We start from the raw sequence: 16,830 nt of genomic DNA on the forward strand, positions 1-16,830 counted from the left end.
CTCACAGTTTGTCATGTCTGTTATGGATTGGGATTGTCTCTGTCAACTCACCATATATTTTTATTAATAACTGTTTATTTTTATCAATTACTAGAAATTTCAGGCGACCCCACATGGGGTCCGGACCCCAAGTTTGAAAAACACTGTTCTAGGTGCTTTTTAAAAAAAGTAGCTTGGGTCTGAAAAGTTGGTAAATCTAGAAACAAAAGTACAAATATGGCATCAATGCACAAAACACACAGTATGTGATTAAAAAAAAAAAAAAAAGCAGGACACAAGAACTAAGAATAGAAGTTTAATTATCAAAATTGTAACTTGTACAATTCCCTGAAGACATGAAAAACCAATAGAAAGAGTTGAGACGATGATCCAAACTGTGACCCATTAGCTGAAACTTCATTGTATGTGAAGGTCTAGAGACGTTCCATTCCATTTGTAATATTGACGCAGCAGATTCACAAAGGCTTCGATTACACTTAAATGAACTGATGGACAGAGACCACAGAAGACACCTGATAAGGCTTCATTATTGCATTATTGTCTGAACCAACATGTGAAAGCACGTTTGTCCTTCATGGAAACAGTTTGAACCCTTTGGATGTCGGCGGTACTGCTGGCGTCTCAGAAGTCCTCCTCTGCGTTGCCATTTCTGGACGTCTTGAGCTCCTTCAGACGCTGGATGCACTCGTCCACGCTGCGCTCGCCGTGGACTTTGTTGTCCCGGGTGCGGACGTTGACGGTGTTACTGGTCTTCTCCTTCTCTCCCACCACTGTTCAGAGTGAAAAACATGGAAGGAAAAAAAAAAAAAAGATCAATATGTAGACCGCAGGTGTCAAACATGCGGCCTGGGGGTCAAAACCGGCCCGCTAAAGGGTCCAATCCGGCCCCTGGGATGAATTTGTAAAAATGCAAAAATGACACCAAAGATATTAACACTCAATGGTGTTAAAATCATTTTAGGTCAATTCAATCTAAAGTGGATATGACCAGTAAAATACTAACATAATAACCTATAAATAATGAAAACTGCAAATATTCCCCTTTGTTTTAGTGTAAAAAATATTAAATTACACAAAAATGGTTACTTTACAGACTGGCCTTTTACAAAAATGTCTGAAATGTGGAATTTTAACAATATTCTGCCTGTTATTAATTTTTTTTTTTTTTTTTGTGTGTGTTTGTAGATCCACTGTGATCTGAAAGTTGTGATGCACATGTATAAATGATAAATTAAGGCATAATATTGTTAATATTGCACTTATTTTTCATAACACTTTCAGGTTGTTCATATTTGTTCATGTTATGCTCAAGTACAGTTCGCAGAAGTAAACATTCTCATTACATAATTTTACTTTTTTCACTCAAAAACATACAGAAAACTTTGGCGTTGACATTATTTATAAGTTCTTATCCTGTTATTTGTATTATTTTACTGGTCCGGCCCAGTTCAGTTTGTATCATATTAGGCTGAATGTGGCCCCTGAACTAAACTGAGTCTGACACCCCTGATGTAGACGGACAGCGAGGAGCAGATGAAGAGGACGACGGAGTCCAACCCACCCAGGATGAAGTTGTACTGGGACAACTGGGCGTTCCGGATCTTTTTGTTGAGGGTGCAGCCGGCGTCCACGTCCACAGTCGCTCATGAAGCCGCTGAGGTGGAACTGCTGCTGGACCTACCACGGGAACCACACAAACATCCCATAATTAGGTCTAGACACTGAGTAGATGAGAGATCAGTCATTAATGATATTTGAATTGAAATGATGGACAAATGAATCCAGTAGGTTTAGGATCCAAATGTACCGCACTAATCTGACAGATCATCCATGTCCCATCAGCCCGTAGACGACCATGACCATGAAAGGTCTGTGGAGGACACACTCTGAAAAACAGGTACAACAATCTAGGGATGTAACGATTACCGGTATAACGATAAACCGTGGTAAAATTGCAGACGGTTAGTATTACCGTTTAAATTCTAATTATCATGATAACCGTGTTTGATTACCACGTTCTTCAGGAGAAAACACCTACGTAAAGATCTGCTTTTATGTCAAATATCTGAGTATAGTTTTAATTGATTACAATTTCAATTTTCTATACCTAATATTTGGAACGAATATTCACTTTTAAAGTCTTTGAAAAGGTTCATTAAGCATCTTTGTGTTATTTATGCAATAAATTACATACAGTTTTCAAATCGGATTTAAACATTTTTTTGTGTTTTTTGTCCTTTTGTGTTGATATAGTAGGATAAAGTGAAAACAATAACCGACAGATGATATAAATGAAGTTGTGCAGAAAAAAAAGATACTAAACATGGCTATAGTAAACATTTGTTTATATAATATATAAAGGCAAAATCAAAAGGACTGAAAAACAGACAAATTAGGCTCAGACCACTAAGGGTTAATATTTGAATGTTTCTGCAACAGAAGGTACATTGTACCAATTATTTTATTTGGTTTTTTTTTTGCTTTGTTTTTTTTGTTTTTTTTTTTCAAAATACAACTTGGTTAAATTATTTCAGTGTGTGTATTAGTACTTTTTGAACATTCTGAGTACAATTTCAACAATACCACAATAATAATGATAACCGTGATAATTTTGGTCACAATAACCATGATATGAAATTTTCATATTGTTACATCCCTAAAACCATCCCATAATAGAATCCCTGCAGACCAAATCTGGAAAACTAACAGTTGTGGATTGTGTCAAATCCAGGCTTTTGTTCACTGATGGGTGGAGATGGATGTAGTTAACATACATGTTTCAAAAGTAATGACCTGTTACTATGGCAACAGCACTCTCCTTAATAGTGGAGGGAAAGTCGAAAAGACCACAGATAAATAACTGACTCAAAGACACATATGAGGCATTTAGATGAAAAATGTCATTTCCTTAGTTTTACCCCGCCCCCCAAAGGGGAGGCAGGGGGTGTTGATTTTGGTTCAGCTTGTTTCTTTGTTTGTTTACATTTAAGCAGCAAAACTTTTGGTTGAATTTATACCGGGGTTGTACAAAATTCAGAATTTAATTCAATTCAATAAATTAATTTGAATTGACTCCCCCCTACAGGATGTTGAATTGGAATTACAGGAAGTGGAATTGAATTCATTGCAATTCAGAGAAATTCATCCTCATCACATATCAGTGAGAATGTGATACTTTGAACATTTTTCTTCCAAATGGAAGTACAGACACTAACAGTACACAGACATTCCCTTAATGTTGAGTAATTAGCAATATCTTCATTTCGAAGTAATCAAATGAAACAATGTTTTGGTAAATGCAATTATCATTTATTAAAGTACTTTATAGGGTAACCCTGTTACATTTAATGGTCAGCTGTTCCTCTAATGTTTTGTCACTGATGTGGCGTCCTTCTGGTCTGAATATGTGACCTGCAACACTAAATATCCTCTGAATGGGTGCAGAGGAAATGAAGTGCTGTCCTATCATTTACCACAATTTGAAATATATATATATATATATATATATATATATATATATATATATATATATATATATATATATATATGCTGTATATAACAGAGTATGTTTTCAATGTTAAATTGTGGTAAAAAAAAAAAAAAGGCCTGTTTAATATAAAAAAAGTATTGGGTCGATAAAGTCCATACAATAATATCTGTATGAAGTTCATGTTGTAATCATATGTAATATATACAGTAAAGCTTCATTGTTAAATACACTTTAATTGTATTTCATGAATTTCTTTGAATTTCATGGAATTCCAATTCTACTTCCTGCAATTTGAATTACAATTTAGCGTCCTGTTTGCAATTTCAATTCAAATTCAAGAACTGAATTGGAATCTAGGGGTCATTCTCGATTTAATTCTGAATATTATACAACCCTGATTCCTTCCACATTGGGTTTATAGATTGCCAGTGACCCAGAATAAATGTGATTATATTTTGGGAAAGTGGGACAAAGTTCAATTTTTTAAAGAATTTTTCAAATCTTTTTTTTTTTCCCCATTTCCTTATAATGGGTGAAATGTGTCTATACTGTCTATGTCTATGCACACACACAGACATGATGACATCAGCTGGATCGATGCCAAAATAAGTTACAATACGTGCAAGGGGCGGGGTTTGTTGTGCCTGGCACCAGTTGTTATTGTGACTCTACATGAGTTGATTTAGGGTTCATTTATATCCGCAAATATCTGGACGACCTCTCAGAAGACGACAAACATATGTTCCACGGCAGCGTTTAGACACCAGCTGCAGTATTTCACACCCTGAAAACACACACCATTACAGACGAGTGTGTGTGTCTTTAATCTGAATGAGTTTACAAAGCTGCTTAGTAGGTGAACACAAACTCTTCACTGTCAAAGGTGAGCGCTAATGAGCTAATATAAGCTAATGACCCATGGGTTGTTAGTTTCAGGGTTCTTAGACAGTAATATTCATAGTATCTTAATGAGACTCACCTAATCTCAGCTTTGTTTTGCCCCATTAACCACACCCCCTCCCATTTTAACCAGACCATGAGCTGCTGTGGACGAGGCATCGGTGGACATGTTTATAGACATGTTTATGGACATGTTTATGGACATGTTTATGGACATGTTTATGTACTTTTACAACAGCATTGGGACCTTTTATATGTGGATGTGCATTTTAGGCTCACACACACACGATTAAACTTCATGAACACTGATTTATCACTAAGAATCCAATTGAGCACCAACCATCATCATCATTTTGTTTAAAATAACATGAATAAACTGGACGGTGATTAAACTATGAAAGCCTCAACACGTATGAACGAACACATCCCATAGTCAGGGAGACAAATAAGCATCAGTGACAGTTGAAATATGACACTGGATCAGTTCATTCTGCAGAAACAAGAAGGGATTCCACATCATTCTGAGCCTCATGTGTCCACCTCACTGTTTTTCCATTTGTGTCCTTTTTCATTTCATACACGTCCATGGCTCCATCCATCATTGTTGTCACGTGTGTGTGTGTGTGTTTTCCAGTGTGAATGGTTTATTGGAGGTGCTAGACTCAGAAAACTCAGCTCCACCTCTTTGTTGGGTAATACAGGGTGACACAAAAAAACAGGAACTTTTTAACAATCCAATAAAACCAAGAGTGATGGAAGAAAAATATTTTATTCATACTAATTGAAACCTTAAAACATGCCATTTAAGAAACAATGATGGAATTTTCATTTTTTAAAAATTACAGGGTGACCCAAAAAAATGGGAATTTTTGAAGTGCGTATTGGCAGACATGAGCAAGTGGCAGCACTGCGAGACAGTGACCTTGAGCAAGTAAACACACCCCCATTTTAGTAACCATTGGCGGCTGTGCGAGAATTGTTCGGTAACTGTGTGATCTCAAGATTCGGTAACGTTCCCTGGCCCCCTAGATCGCCAGATTTGTCTGTTTGTGATTTTTTCTTGTGGGGCTATCTCAAGAGTAAAGTGTACACGACTCGACCAAGAACTCTGGATGAGTTAAAACAGAGAATTCAGGATGAAATTCACAGTATCCCAGCTGAGATGTTGCAGCGGTCAATGAGGAATCTCAACAGCAGATTTCAAGAATGCATTCGTACAGGAGGACGCCATCTACAGGAAGTAACTTTTTAAAAAATGAAAATTCCATCATTGTTTCTTAAATGGCATGTTTTAAGGTTTCAATTACTATGAATAAAATATTTTTCTTCCATCACACCTGGTTTTAGTGGATTGTTAAAAAGTTCCCGTTTTTTTGCGTCATCCTGTATTTGTGTTCTGCGTGACATTAACAGCGGTTCAAAAATGACACGTGAATAAATCCCATGAAAAAATGCCTCCAATGTGTAAAAGCCCTAAGGATTTGACATGATGTGTAACCTGAGCAGCTGATCTGAGAACAGATTTACTGGACGACTGTCTTGTGGAAACTGATGTAAAACAGCTCTCGTCCAAATTCCACGTCTGTAACCATGGTTACAAATGTGATTAAAAATTCCAACATTAGATGGGACTTTCTACCCACATCAGGACCACATGTATTTCGTGTCCATCTGATACTATGAAGCAGAGGTAAAGGATCAGCTGAAGTGGGCGTTACCTTGTGGGCGTACTCGTCACAGGTTGGTCCCACTGGTACCACCATGACTTGGCGAGGGGACAACCACAGAGGCCTGGAACACAAAACATGTGTTTAGAATCAGAAAGAGCAGGTCGGGCACATTCTGTGGGAAACCTGTGTAAATATTGACTCCAGATGCACACACAGACACACACACTTACACACAGACACACACACACACACACACACACACATCTATCCTGAACAAAGCCACACTAACCATTTGCCTCCGTAGTTTTCGGTCAGGATGGCGATCATCCTCTCCACTGACCCCAGGATGGCTCTGTGGATGATCACAGGACGCTTCTTGTCGTCTCCGTCGTGGCTACAACACAGAGGACGGATACAGTTACCATAGTGACACTGGAAACTGCTCCTGATATGAAATCTCATCAGTTTTGGTAACAGTCGGATTCACAATACTTCAGTAATCCCAAAGGAAAAGTGTGTTAGAGCTGGTCCATGCAAGTATAAGAAAAAGTATCAGAGAAGAAATTATCCATCCATCCATCCATCCATCCATATACTGTATATATAGCTCTAAATATATATATGAATACCTAAATATACATATTAAAACATTCTATTAAAACACAAATAGAACAAGCAATTTGTACAATATACACTGGACAAATATTATCAATATGACAATTAAAGAAATACACATGAATAAGTGTAAAATATTGTTGTGTGTCATCATTATAATTCTGTGGTTAAAAGGTCCTTTGATATAATTTAAGTGCACAAGTCAACACCAATATATAAAACATAGGCCTGGTTCATTTAGACATTTTCTTGTGGAAATGTTTGATACTGTGTGTTTAAATCACTTCTTCAAACCCATTTTTATAGACTTATGTGATGTCATGCCTTTATTATTCTTTTTATCCTTTTATTTTATTGCCTTTTATTTGCTTTTATTTATGTGATGTCACCTTTTTATTGCTTTTATTCTTTTATTGCTTTTATTTGTGTCATGTCTTTTACTGCTTTCTTTCTCTTTTTATCATTCTTCTTTTTTTGATTTATTTGACACCTTGGATTCTTGTCTCCATCTTCTTGCTTTGAACATGTTCAAATCTTTTGCTGTGCCTTTTGTATCTTTAGCCTTTAAGACCGTCTGGATTTAGTTTTGAACTTTTTTTTTTTTAAATATCACCTTTAAAATGTGGATAACGTGGCATTTTAACATGAGGATATCAGAAAAAACACCCTAGAATTAATGTAATCTTAAAAACATTTCTGTTACAAATACAGAATTAAAAGAAGAGTGTCTATGAACTCCTGTAACCTCTGCAGTCATGTTAATACTTGAACATGTTGTATTCAGTCACTGATTTCCTGAACCTGCACATTTCAGTGTTTTAATCGTTAGTGTTTCTCCACCATCAGAGCCACGTCTAGTCCACGTGAACAAGATGTACATGTGATACCATCAAGCTCAAGTGCTCATAAACATACTGCAGACTTAGCGCAGCCTAGGTCATCCAGTGTTATTTTAACCCTTACTTTTAGTATTTGGGAATTATTTCTAGCTACATTTAAATCCTGTCATTACAGTGATGACATTTGTCTTTGTTGAAATTCAGCTCTTGTGGGACAAAATCAAGAACTCAGTACTTTTCTGTCTTGTCTATATACGTTTGTGTGTCCGTATGTTTTGCGTATTTTGTGTGTATTCTTGTAGGTTATGTATGCATTTTTATTTTTTGTGTGTGTAATTAACCTTACTTTTTCTTTTTTATCTTTATACTGTCACTGTGTTCTTTGGTATCTCATGACACGTTCTTATGTCTTTTGCTCACTGTTGGTATTCTTGCTCTGAGAATCCATTCCAGTAATGTTGTATAACCTGAAATACCTCTGTTCGATTTAATTTGTTAAATGAAAATTAAAATAAAAATTTGATCGCAAAAAAAAAAAAAAAAAAGAACTCAGTACTTCATAACACCATCACACATAGAACTGAAGACAAGACAGGAAATACAAAAAGTACTTGTATTTGGAGTAGTAGTATTAACAGTTATGGGTATTTGTACTACTTATTGGTCTGATGTGTAGGACTAGATGTTAATATCCCTTCTTGCATACTTGAGACACCACCAAGACACTGTGGGAGAATCAAGACAGTGAGGGCGTCCACTGGGTTCTCAAGTGGACGCCTTCCTTCGGTGTTTCCCTGATAGGCCCATGACACCTCCAGAGGGTACAGCAGTGAATCCCAGCATCCCAGGTTCACCCCCTAGATACAGTCTACTCACTTCTCTTCATCCACAGCCACTGACTCCCCTTTTTGGGTGGAAGGGCGTTGACGCTCATCCGTCGTGTTTCCAGCACTACTGCTAGACACTGGTTGTGCCTTCAGGTGTACCGGCCTTAGGTGAGGCTGGTTTTGCAGTCCACTAGCATGTGTGTGAGTGTAGGTGGAGATGGGCAGAGTGAGCATGTGGGGTCTTCACCATACCATAGGCTGATATTCTTGGGAAATGGTAGGAGATCATAGGTGGCCTTGATGGTGAAGCTTGCGCTGAATGCCTCCATATCCTATGGCTGATGCCATGAAATCTTTCTCTTTTCCACTCCTTCCCACGTTACCCACTGCCCTTGCTTCATGTGTGCAATGGCTTTTGCGCACCTGTCTGCTTCCTCTTGCCGTTGTACTTCCTGCCCCACAAGCTTGCGTCTCTGGCACAGACAGGCCTTGTTCCAGGCTGGTGTGCTGCTCCTAAGACCAAGACCACCTCTCCCGTGCTGCACCCACCTTACAGACTGGAACTTCATACTGGGTTAGTGACAACATGAGGCATGGAGAAAGTCTGACCTGCATGCACCAGAGCTTCAGCTTACCAGGAAGCAGGGTTCTGTTCATGTTCTCTAGGCTGCTGGTTACCTCCTTCCTGAGCTGATCTACTTGCTCTTTGTCTTTGAGGGAAGCATCATACCATGGACCTCGGCTCTTCACAGGCTTCTTTGAGACAGTTGGAATACTCTCATCACCAGTGTGAAAGTGATGGTCTGACAGTATCCCCTTAATGATGGAAAGGCTTCTGGACTTGCTTGGCTTGAGCTTCATGTGAGCCAGCTCGATGTTTCGCTGCAGCTGATGCAGCAGTCGCACAGTGTAGGCCTTGGTTGTTGTGAGGTCATCCATGTAGGCTCTGACAGGCGGCAGCCTCGATCCAGGTCTTATTCCCAGCTCTCCAACCACCCAATGAGATGCCCGAATGATCACCCCCATGGCCATGGTGAAGACAAGCCTGGAGAAAGTGGCTGGCCATGATTCCCTCTTCCAGGAGTTGCCATGCTGTGGTGTATTCTGCCGTTGTCAAGCAGAGCTGGATGTCCTGGAAGCAGGCCTTGACAAGGGTTATGAGAGCTGCTGAGACCCTGAAGAAGTCAAAGGCTGTCCATAGCAGGTTGTGAGGAACTGAGCCAAAGGCGTGCGCAAGATCCAGGAAAACCACATGAAAGTCTGATCCCTCCTTGGTGACCTGAATCTGGTGGCAGATGACACTGGAGTGTTTCACGCAACTGGAGAAGCCTTAGATGCCTGCTTTCTGGACTGATGTGTCAATCAGCTGGTTTCTTTGCAGGTATCCTACCGGCCTTTGAGCGACCATGCTGAAGAGGATTTTTCCTTTGATGTTCAGACGGCTGATTTGGCGGAAGTGGCCGATCTCAGATGAGGATAAGGATAAGGATCCCTCCGGCTTGTCGGCAGGATGTTGGTATCTCCTCCTTTTCCCACACAACTCTCATCAGCCTCCAGAGGAAACGCAGGACGTCTGGTGCAGTTTAGTACAGCCTGTATGGTACTCTGGTGGGACCTGGGGCTGATGCGGCCCTTGTTCTGTGCATGACTTTCTCTACCTCAGTCCGCCTCAGTGGGCTCATGTCAAGTTGGTGGCATATCAGGTGGGAGCGTCACCTCTTCATGGTGACGGTCATCTGTGCAGGCCTTTTTCAGATGTTCTTTGACACTGAGAGACTTCCACTCTTCTTTATGAACAGACTTTGTGAACAGACTCTTCACAAATTTGAAGTAACAGCAGTTCTAGTTTTTAACAGTTATAGTTCCATTTGCTGTGCATCCATGCCCCCCCCCCAATATATCTGACTTGTTAAGACGTAGTGGTATATGTGGTGCAATATAAATAACAGTTGCTTGATTGAGGACAACATCCTGTTTAAAGACAGAGGAGGACAGTTACCTGACAAAGGTGAGATTGAAGCGGATTGGCAGTTGGAAATCCAGCTGAATGGTTGCGCACTGATGATATCGACCGATAGCGTCCTTGATCTGAATGTCGATCTGTGGATAAAGGACAGAACAGATGAGGCTGCAGCCATCCCCCTGCTGGACAGTGGAGGTAAAGCAGCGCTGCAGTGGTTTACCTTTGGTCCGTAGAACGCTCCGTCACCTGGGTTAAGAACCCACTTCTCCCCAAAGTCGTTCAGGCTGTTCTCCAGTTGCTGTTAAAACAAACACATCTGTGACTGTTTTATCACATTGTAAATATGTGATCGAGGGGACACGGGACATTTGTCTTGAACTAATCACTGAACTGACAAATGTCCAGGTCTCAATATGTTATGCTTTCTGGTGAGTTAATGAGGTGAAGGAAACATACTGTTCTGTTCCAGTAACTATCCTGTTTACAATTCATTCTTTTTCATTCTTTTTGTCTGCTTATAATTTTCCACCTTTGTGGATGCAGATTAATCTAATACTCAGCACCAAGGTCAAGTCCAACTGCTGAAACAAGTCCAACTGCGGAAACAAGTCCAACTGCGGAAACAAGTCCACCTCATTTGTCATGTTGTTTCTAATTCTGTATATTATTTGCCAGTTGTCGGATACAAGTACTAATGCGATGACTGTGACCAAGCCACAGGTGTGAAACATATGGCCCGCAGGCCAAAACCGGCCCGCTAAAGGGTCTAATCCAGCCCTGGGATAGATTTATGAAATGCAAAAATTACAATGAAGAGAGAACAGTCAATGATATCAAACTCATGTTAGTTCAGGTTCCACATTCAGACCAGTATGATCTAAAGTGGATCAGACCAGTAAAATACTATCAGAATAATCTGTAAATAATGACAAATACTAATTTTCTTTGTTATAGTGTTAAAAAAAAAAAAAGTAAAACTATATAAAAATGTTTACGTCTACAATGTTTCTTTAAAAATGAAAATGACACGAACCTGAAGTGTCTTAATATAAATCATATAATTGCACCAATATTTGCCTGTTATTAAATGTTTTGTGCATTTGTAGATCCACTGTGATCTGTAAGTTATAATGTACGGGTAAATGATAAACCGAAACAGAATATTGTTAAAACTACACATATGTTTCTTAAGAAATTTCAGGTTGTTCAAGTTATTCACATTTTTAATGAAACTTTGTAGATGTAAACATTTTTATGATGTATTTGTACTTTTTTTCACTGTTCTTACGTGACTGATATGACCTGTTTTAGCTCATACTGGGCTGAATGTGGAACCTGAACTAACATGAGTTTGACATCCTTGGACTAAGCTAAATAAGAGACTGGAATAAGCAGCGGTCTTTACTGTCCTCAGCAGAGACCTTATTATATTCAAACAGTTCCTATTTCTCTTCAAGTGACTCATAATTAAACATGTTAAAAATAACATAATTATCAGTGATGTTCTTGTTCCAACAGGCGCTTGAAAATGAAGGGAAAATGAAGATCAGACAACAGAATATGAAAGCAACGACAGACACCAAACAGGGCTTATTAAGAAAAAAAAAAAAATCATTAATTTCAAAACAAAAAGACAACATTAAGGAGTCTTTTCATTTTACCCTGCTCATTTTACTTATTGGTATTTCATCTTTTTATAAGAGACTCTTCTCCTTCTAGGAAACGGGCTGATTTAAGATAAAAATAAACCTATTTATTATAATACGATTGACCTTATGTTATCCACACTAGTTTTATGTTTTTACCCAAAGCATCAAAAATACACCTACTTTTCATAACATAAAGTTCTGTTTAACTAACATCAATAAAACAAGAAAAAAGCTGCCTGTGTTCAGACTGTCAGCACTCCAAACATTCCCACATCACTAATATTCACTTCAACATTAGTCTTTAAAGGACAGTGAGTGAATTCAAGTCAGTTTGTACTGATTACTTCTTCAGTGACTGTTTTAAACTCAAAAAAGAAACATGACAAACAGGAAGAAAACTCCAAGGCACTCTCTTTAAGCATTTAAATGCCTTTATTCTCATGGCATGGTCATATATAGACCTAAAAACCACTTAGTCTTTAAAGTGTTTTTTGAAAGAAAAAAACAGAAAGAACTATGATCTATTGTCAAGACCAGTTTTATAAATGTGCGTAGGGATGCACTGTCATTATTATTATTATTATATATTTATAGCCGATGCCGATACCATTGTTAGTTTTGGTTTCTTATTTTGTTTTCTATCCCCCTTCACAGAGAAATTTTCATTATAAACATCAAAATAGTTCCTATGTTAGTCTCTCAGTCCTTTATCACATTATCTTTGATTCGATTCCTATAGCGCTTTTTTGGCCACTCACACTCTACATGTGTAGCCACACCACCAAACATTCATATGCATTTATACACATGAGTCATACATGTAAGTGGCACTGGAGGCAAGGAGGGTGAAGTGTCTTCCCCAAGGACACAACGGACTGACTAGGACAGATTCGAACCGTCAACCCTTCAGTTATTGGACGACCTGCTTTACATCCTGAGCCATGGCCACCCCTACATACAAAACACATTTTAGAAGCCGATACCTACGTTGGCTGATAAAGTACCAGGGTGATCATTGGTTCAATAAGTGCCTCAATATGGGGCAGATAATGGTTGAAAACAATATGGAAAAATATACTCAACAGTAGCTAAGCAGCTACTGTGGTTGATATTAAAAAGGAGACAAGTGGTGCCAGGCACAACAAACCCCTCCTCTCGCACATATTATAGCTTATTTTGGCATCGATCCAATTTATGTCAGCATGTGTATGCGTGTCAGCATATCAATCGCCTCTATACATGTGCCAAGTTTGATGTAAATTGAAACAAAATGTATGTTTTTATAGACATGAAATTTCACCCATTATAAGCAAATGGGAAAAAAGATTTTAAAAATTCATTAAAAATTTGAACTTTGACCTACTTTCCCAAAATGTAATCATATCTATTCTGGGTCACTGGCAATCTATAAACCCAATTTGATATGAATTGAACCAATAGTTTTACTGCTAAAGTGTTAAACAAACCAAACCAATAACAGTACCCCTTGCCTCCCCTTTGGCGGGTGAGGTAATAAATAATAAGTAATAGTAATATAAAAAAAAGTTTGCCTGCTGTGTCTGAATCCATCTTTTCAACCATTTAGAAGGAGCTATTAAAGGTTTGTTAGGCTAAAAAAAAAAAAAAAAGCCTGTTTCACACATTTGTGCTGCTTGTAAAACAAACCCATAAACTTGTTGCATTTTTTTTCTCATCTGTCACTTCAAATTGATTGCACAAATCCATCAGTTAAATGTAAAGTGGACCCTAGAGAGATCAGACCCTTGTGGCTTTGATGTGATGCTGTAAAACACCGAGTTAAACTGAGTGATATTCATGTGTTTATTGCTCGGTTCCTCTTGTCATTACTTTGTTTAAGCTCATTTTAAACATCAACCATTTAAGAACTAGAGCTACGATGTCACCAGGATGTTAAATGTAGAGTCAGTCCATGGAGAGTGATTTAGATCTGACAGCCGAGGCAGACTGATCACACTGATGTGGATTCTCTGGAGAACTGAGCACATTCTCCGCTGCAGAATAAGACTCATTTGTTTCAATATAAATGCTGGTTCTATCTGAAAGTCACACTCCTTCTATTTGCAGGGGGCAGAGGTGCTTCAGAGTCTCCATCTGGATTATATCTGCATCGTGCACATTCACCAATAGAAGCAAACAAACAAACACACATTGTCGTTACCTTCTCTGCTTGGTCCCAGATTTCAGGCTCCCCCAGGAACTTCTCTGGCCTGGTGGACAGGTTGAGTTTGAAGCTGAAACCAAACACGTCGTACACGGTCCGCAGGAAGTTCAGGCAACCTTTGATCTCCTCCTCGATCTGGGGTACGCAACAAAAATAGAAGAGAACTCTAATCATCTGTCTGGAGCCGGCTGCAAGTTTAATATCTGCTGTAATGACTGATTTCATCTGTGTTCCTTTCAGTTTTAATGAATATTTAAATTATATGATGTAATCAGAAGATACATTTAATTTGAAGATAAACGTCTCATCTTATTGTAGATAAAGTATCATGATTTTAATGTTTGCATTATTTAATCAGTGAAATAAACAGCTCCTCTGAGACAGATGGAGAAGCAAGATGTGTTTTCGCATATTCAAGAAGATCTGAACAAAACTTTTGGAATGGTGCAAATTATATATCTGAAAAATGCAAATACAACATGACAGGAAGGAGGAGGAGGAGGAGAAAAAGCAACAGAAGCTAAAAGCAGAAGGGGAAGCAGAAGAAGCAGCAGCAGCAGCAGAAGAACCAGAAGAAGAAGCAGAAGAAGCAGCAGCAGCAGAAGAACCAGAAAGAGAAGCAGCAGCAGAAGAAGCAGAAGAAGAAGAAGCAACAGCAGCAGAAGAACCGGAAGAAGCAGCAGCAGAAGAAGCAGAAGAAGAAGCAGCAGAAGGGGAAGAAGCAGAAGCAGCAGAACCACAAGAAGAAGCAGAAGAAGAAGAAGCAGCAGCAGAAGGAGAAGCAGAAGAAGAAGAAGCTCCTCCTCCTCCTCCTCCTCCTCCTCCTCCATGGGTCCAGACATGACTCCTTCCATTACATCCATTCCGTCTACTCAACACACGTTATCATTGAAAAGGTCAGATTCTTGGTTTGTCTCAGTCAGATAAACCTGGTTCTTGGTTTTGTATCTGACATTTAACACCAACAGCTTCCACTTATTTCTGTACGATTCCAGTGAATTTCCGTTCTGTATGAAACAGAGAAAGAACTAGAAGGAGGAATATGAAGGAGGATGACAGGAACACACTCCTCTTCTTCTCCGTCATGTTCATTAAGCCCCTACTTCACCTTCATCTCATCCTCTCTTACATTCATTTTAAACACAAGCTGTGAGCTTTAAAACTGTTTTTTTTTTTTTTTTTTTTTTTTTTTTTGCAATAACAGGTGTCACCTCCCCCCCATCAACCTTTACTTATGCTATATTTCAAAATGGGCATAAAACCACTGATGGAAACAGCCGTTGATGATGAAGGTATGAGATAAAAGCATATCCCTGCCAAGCACTTGATGGAGCTGCAGTGAAAATGAAGAGTGGACAGTGAAATAATGTGTCCAAAGTGCTGTTAAATAACTGACCATCTACTCCGCTGCCATTACTGACAAGAGGAACAATCCCATCAGTTGGACCTTGGCTGCAGGTTGACTGTGTCACTACATTAAAACTCATTAATTAACAAATATCCTGCGTCTTCCAGAGCTCTGTTTTATGTGCATCGATACTGGCAGTGCTTTTGTTCGGTAAAAGCGCCATCGGGCTTCAGTGTGTGACAGACATCAGCTGAACTCATCCGATATACTCCGCTGTGATGGACTCATTTAAACACAGCTAAAGGATTCTGCTCACAAAACCCAATGTGTGTGCAGCCTGTGTTTGTGTCTTTACACTGTTGAACTGACTTTGAAGGATTTTCTTCACGTGGTACCTTCAATATTTTGGAGCTACTTACAGCATGTGTGCAGGTTTCAACCAGTTACATTACAACACGTTTAATGACCATTAGACATGTCATTTGAAGATGGAGCTGTTGAGTGGTGGATGGTTGGAGCTGGGTCGGGTCATCCTCCAGATGTGATTACAGAAACAGAACCAGAAGAAAACAGAACAGACCAGAACTGACGAGACCAGAGCAAAGCAGACCAGGACAGACCAGACCAGAGCAAAGCAGACCACAATAGACCAGAGTCGGACCAGGACAGACCAGACAAAACAGAACAGACCAGGCCAGACCAGACCAAAACAGAACAGAACAGAACAGACCCGACCAAAACAGACCAAAACAGAACAGAATAGACCAGACCAGACCAGACCAGACTAGAACAAAACAGACCAGGCAAAGGGTGTTTTTACAGCAGCTTTGTTTCCTGACTGTTCCTGAATGTGCATCCAATGCCTTTGGACCTAGATTGTCATTCGGGTCAGAGACTGAGGCTTCATTTACATGTAGCCTGCATCTGGCAAAACTGAGGTTTTTCTTTGCATTTGTTACTATCGTTTACACGACAATGATGGCCACGCCCACCGAAAACGATGGCTTCTAAAACCTTTGGCCAAAATGGAGATTTCAGTTTTGGCATTTGCATGTAAACAGAAGGAAATGGAGATCTGAGACGAACATCACAGTTTACGTCCCATGTGCGACTAATGGTCCATTTTGTTTTAGTTGTGGTTATAGATGTGTTTAATGTAGTGGCAGCAGCATTTATGTCAATGCAGAGGCTTTTAGTGTGTTAGCATGTCCAAACACAGCTGCTCTGTTATGTCGAGGAAATAAAGCAACTCAACTCAACTCAAAAATTATTACATCTAAACAGAAAACATAACGTGCTGCGCACTTTTAATTCCCCTCGGCCAAATATAGTGTAAGATCCTGTTGA

At 39.2% G+C, this 16,830-nt stretch overlaps 1 protein-coding gene and 1 long non-coding RNA gene across 2 annotated transcripts in view; both read right to left on the reverse strand.

Annotated features, from left to right (window-relative positions):
• Positions 1-283: 283 nt before the first annotated feature.
• Positions 284-16,830, reverse strand: part of tars1 (threonyl-tRNA synthetase 1) — a 38,664-nt gene continuing 22,117 nt past the window's right edge. The window contains 8 exon segments of the mRNA XM_030142570.1: positions 284-770; positions 1,562-1,637; positions 1,639-1,677; positions 6,109-6,181; positions 6,350-6,454; positions 10,341-10,441; positions 10,525-10,602; positions 14,133-14,270. Coding sequence (XP_029998430.1) covers positions 622-770; positions 1,562-1,637; positions 1,639-1,677; positions 6,109-6,181; positions 6,350-6,454; positions 10,341-10,441; positions 10,525-10,602; positions 14,133-14,270 — 759 coding nt within the window. The 3' untranslated portion in view covers positions 284-621.
• On the reverse strand, positions 2,154-3,419 carry LOC115425205 (uncharacterized). The gene is made up of 3 exons (XR_003936199.1): positions 3,227-3,419; positions 2,514-2,515; positions 2,154-2,163 (listed from the first exon to the last, which is right to left on the reverse strand). It is a non-coding gene; the product is annotated as an uncharacterized LOC115425205 (long non-coding RNA).

The sequence above is a fragment of the Sphaeramia orbicularis genome, chromosome 9 (assembly GCF_902148855.1).
Source record: "Sphaeramia orbicularis chromosome 9, fSphaOr1.1, whole genome shotgun sequence".
NCBI lineage: Eukaryota > Metazoa > Chordata > Actinopteri > Kurtiformes > Apogonidae > Sphaeramia > Sphaeramia orbicularis.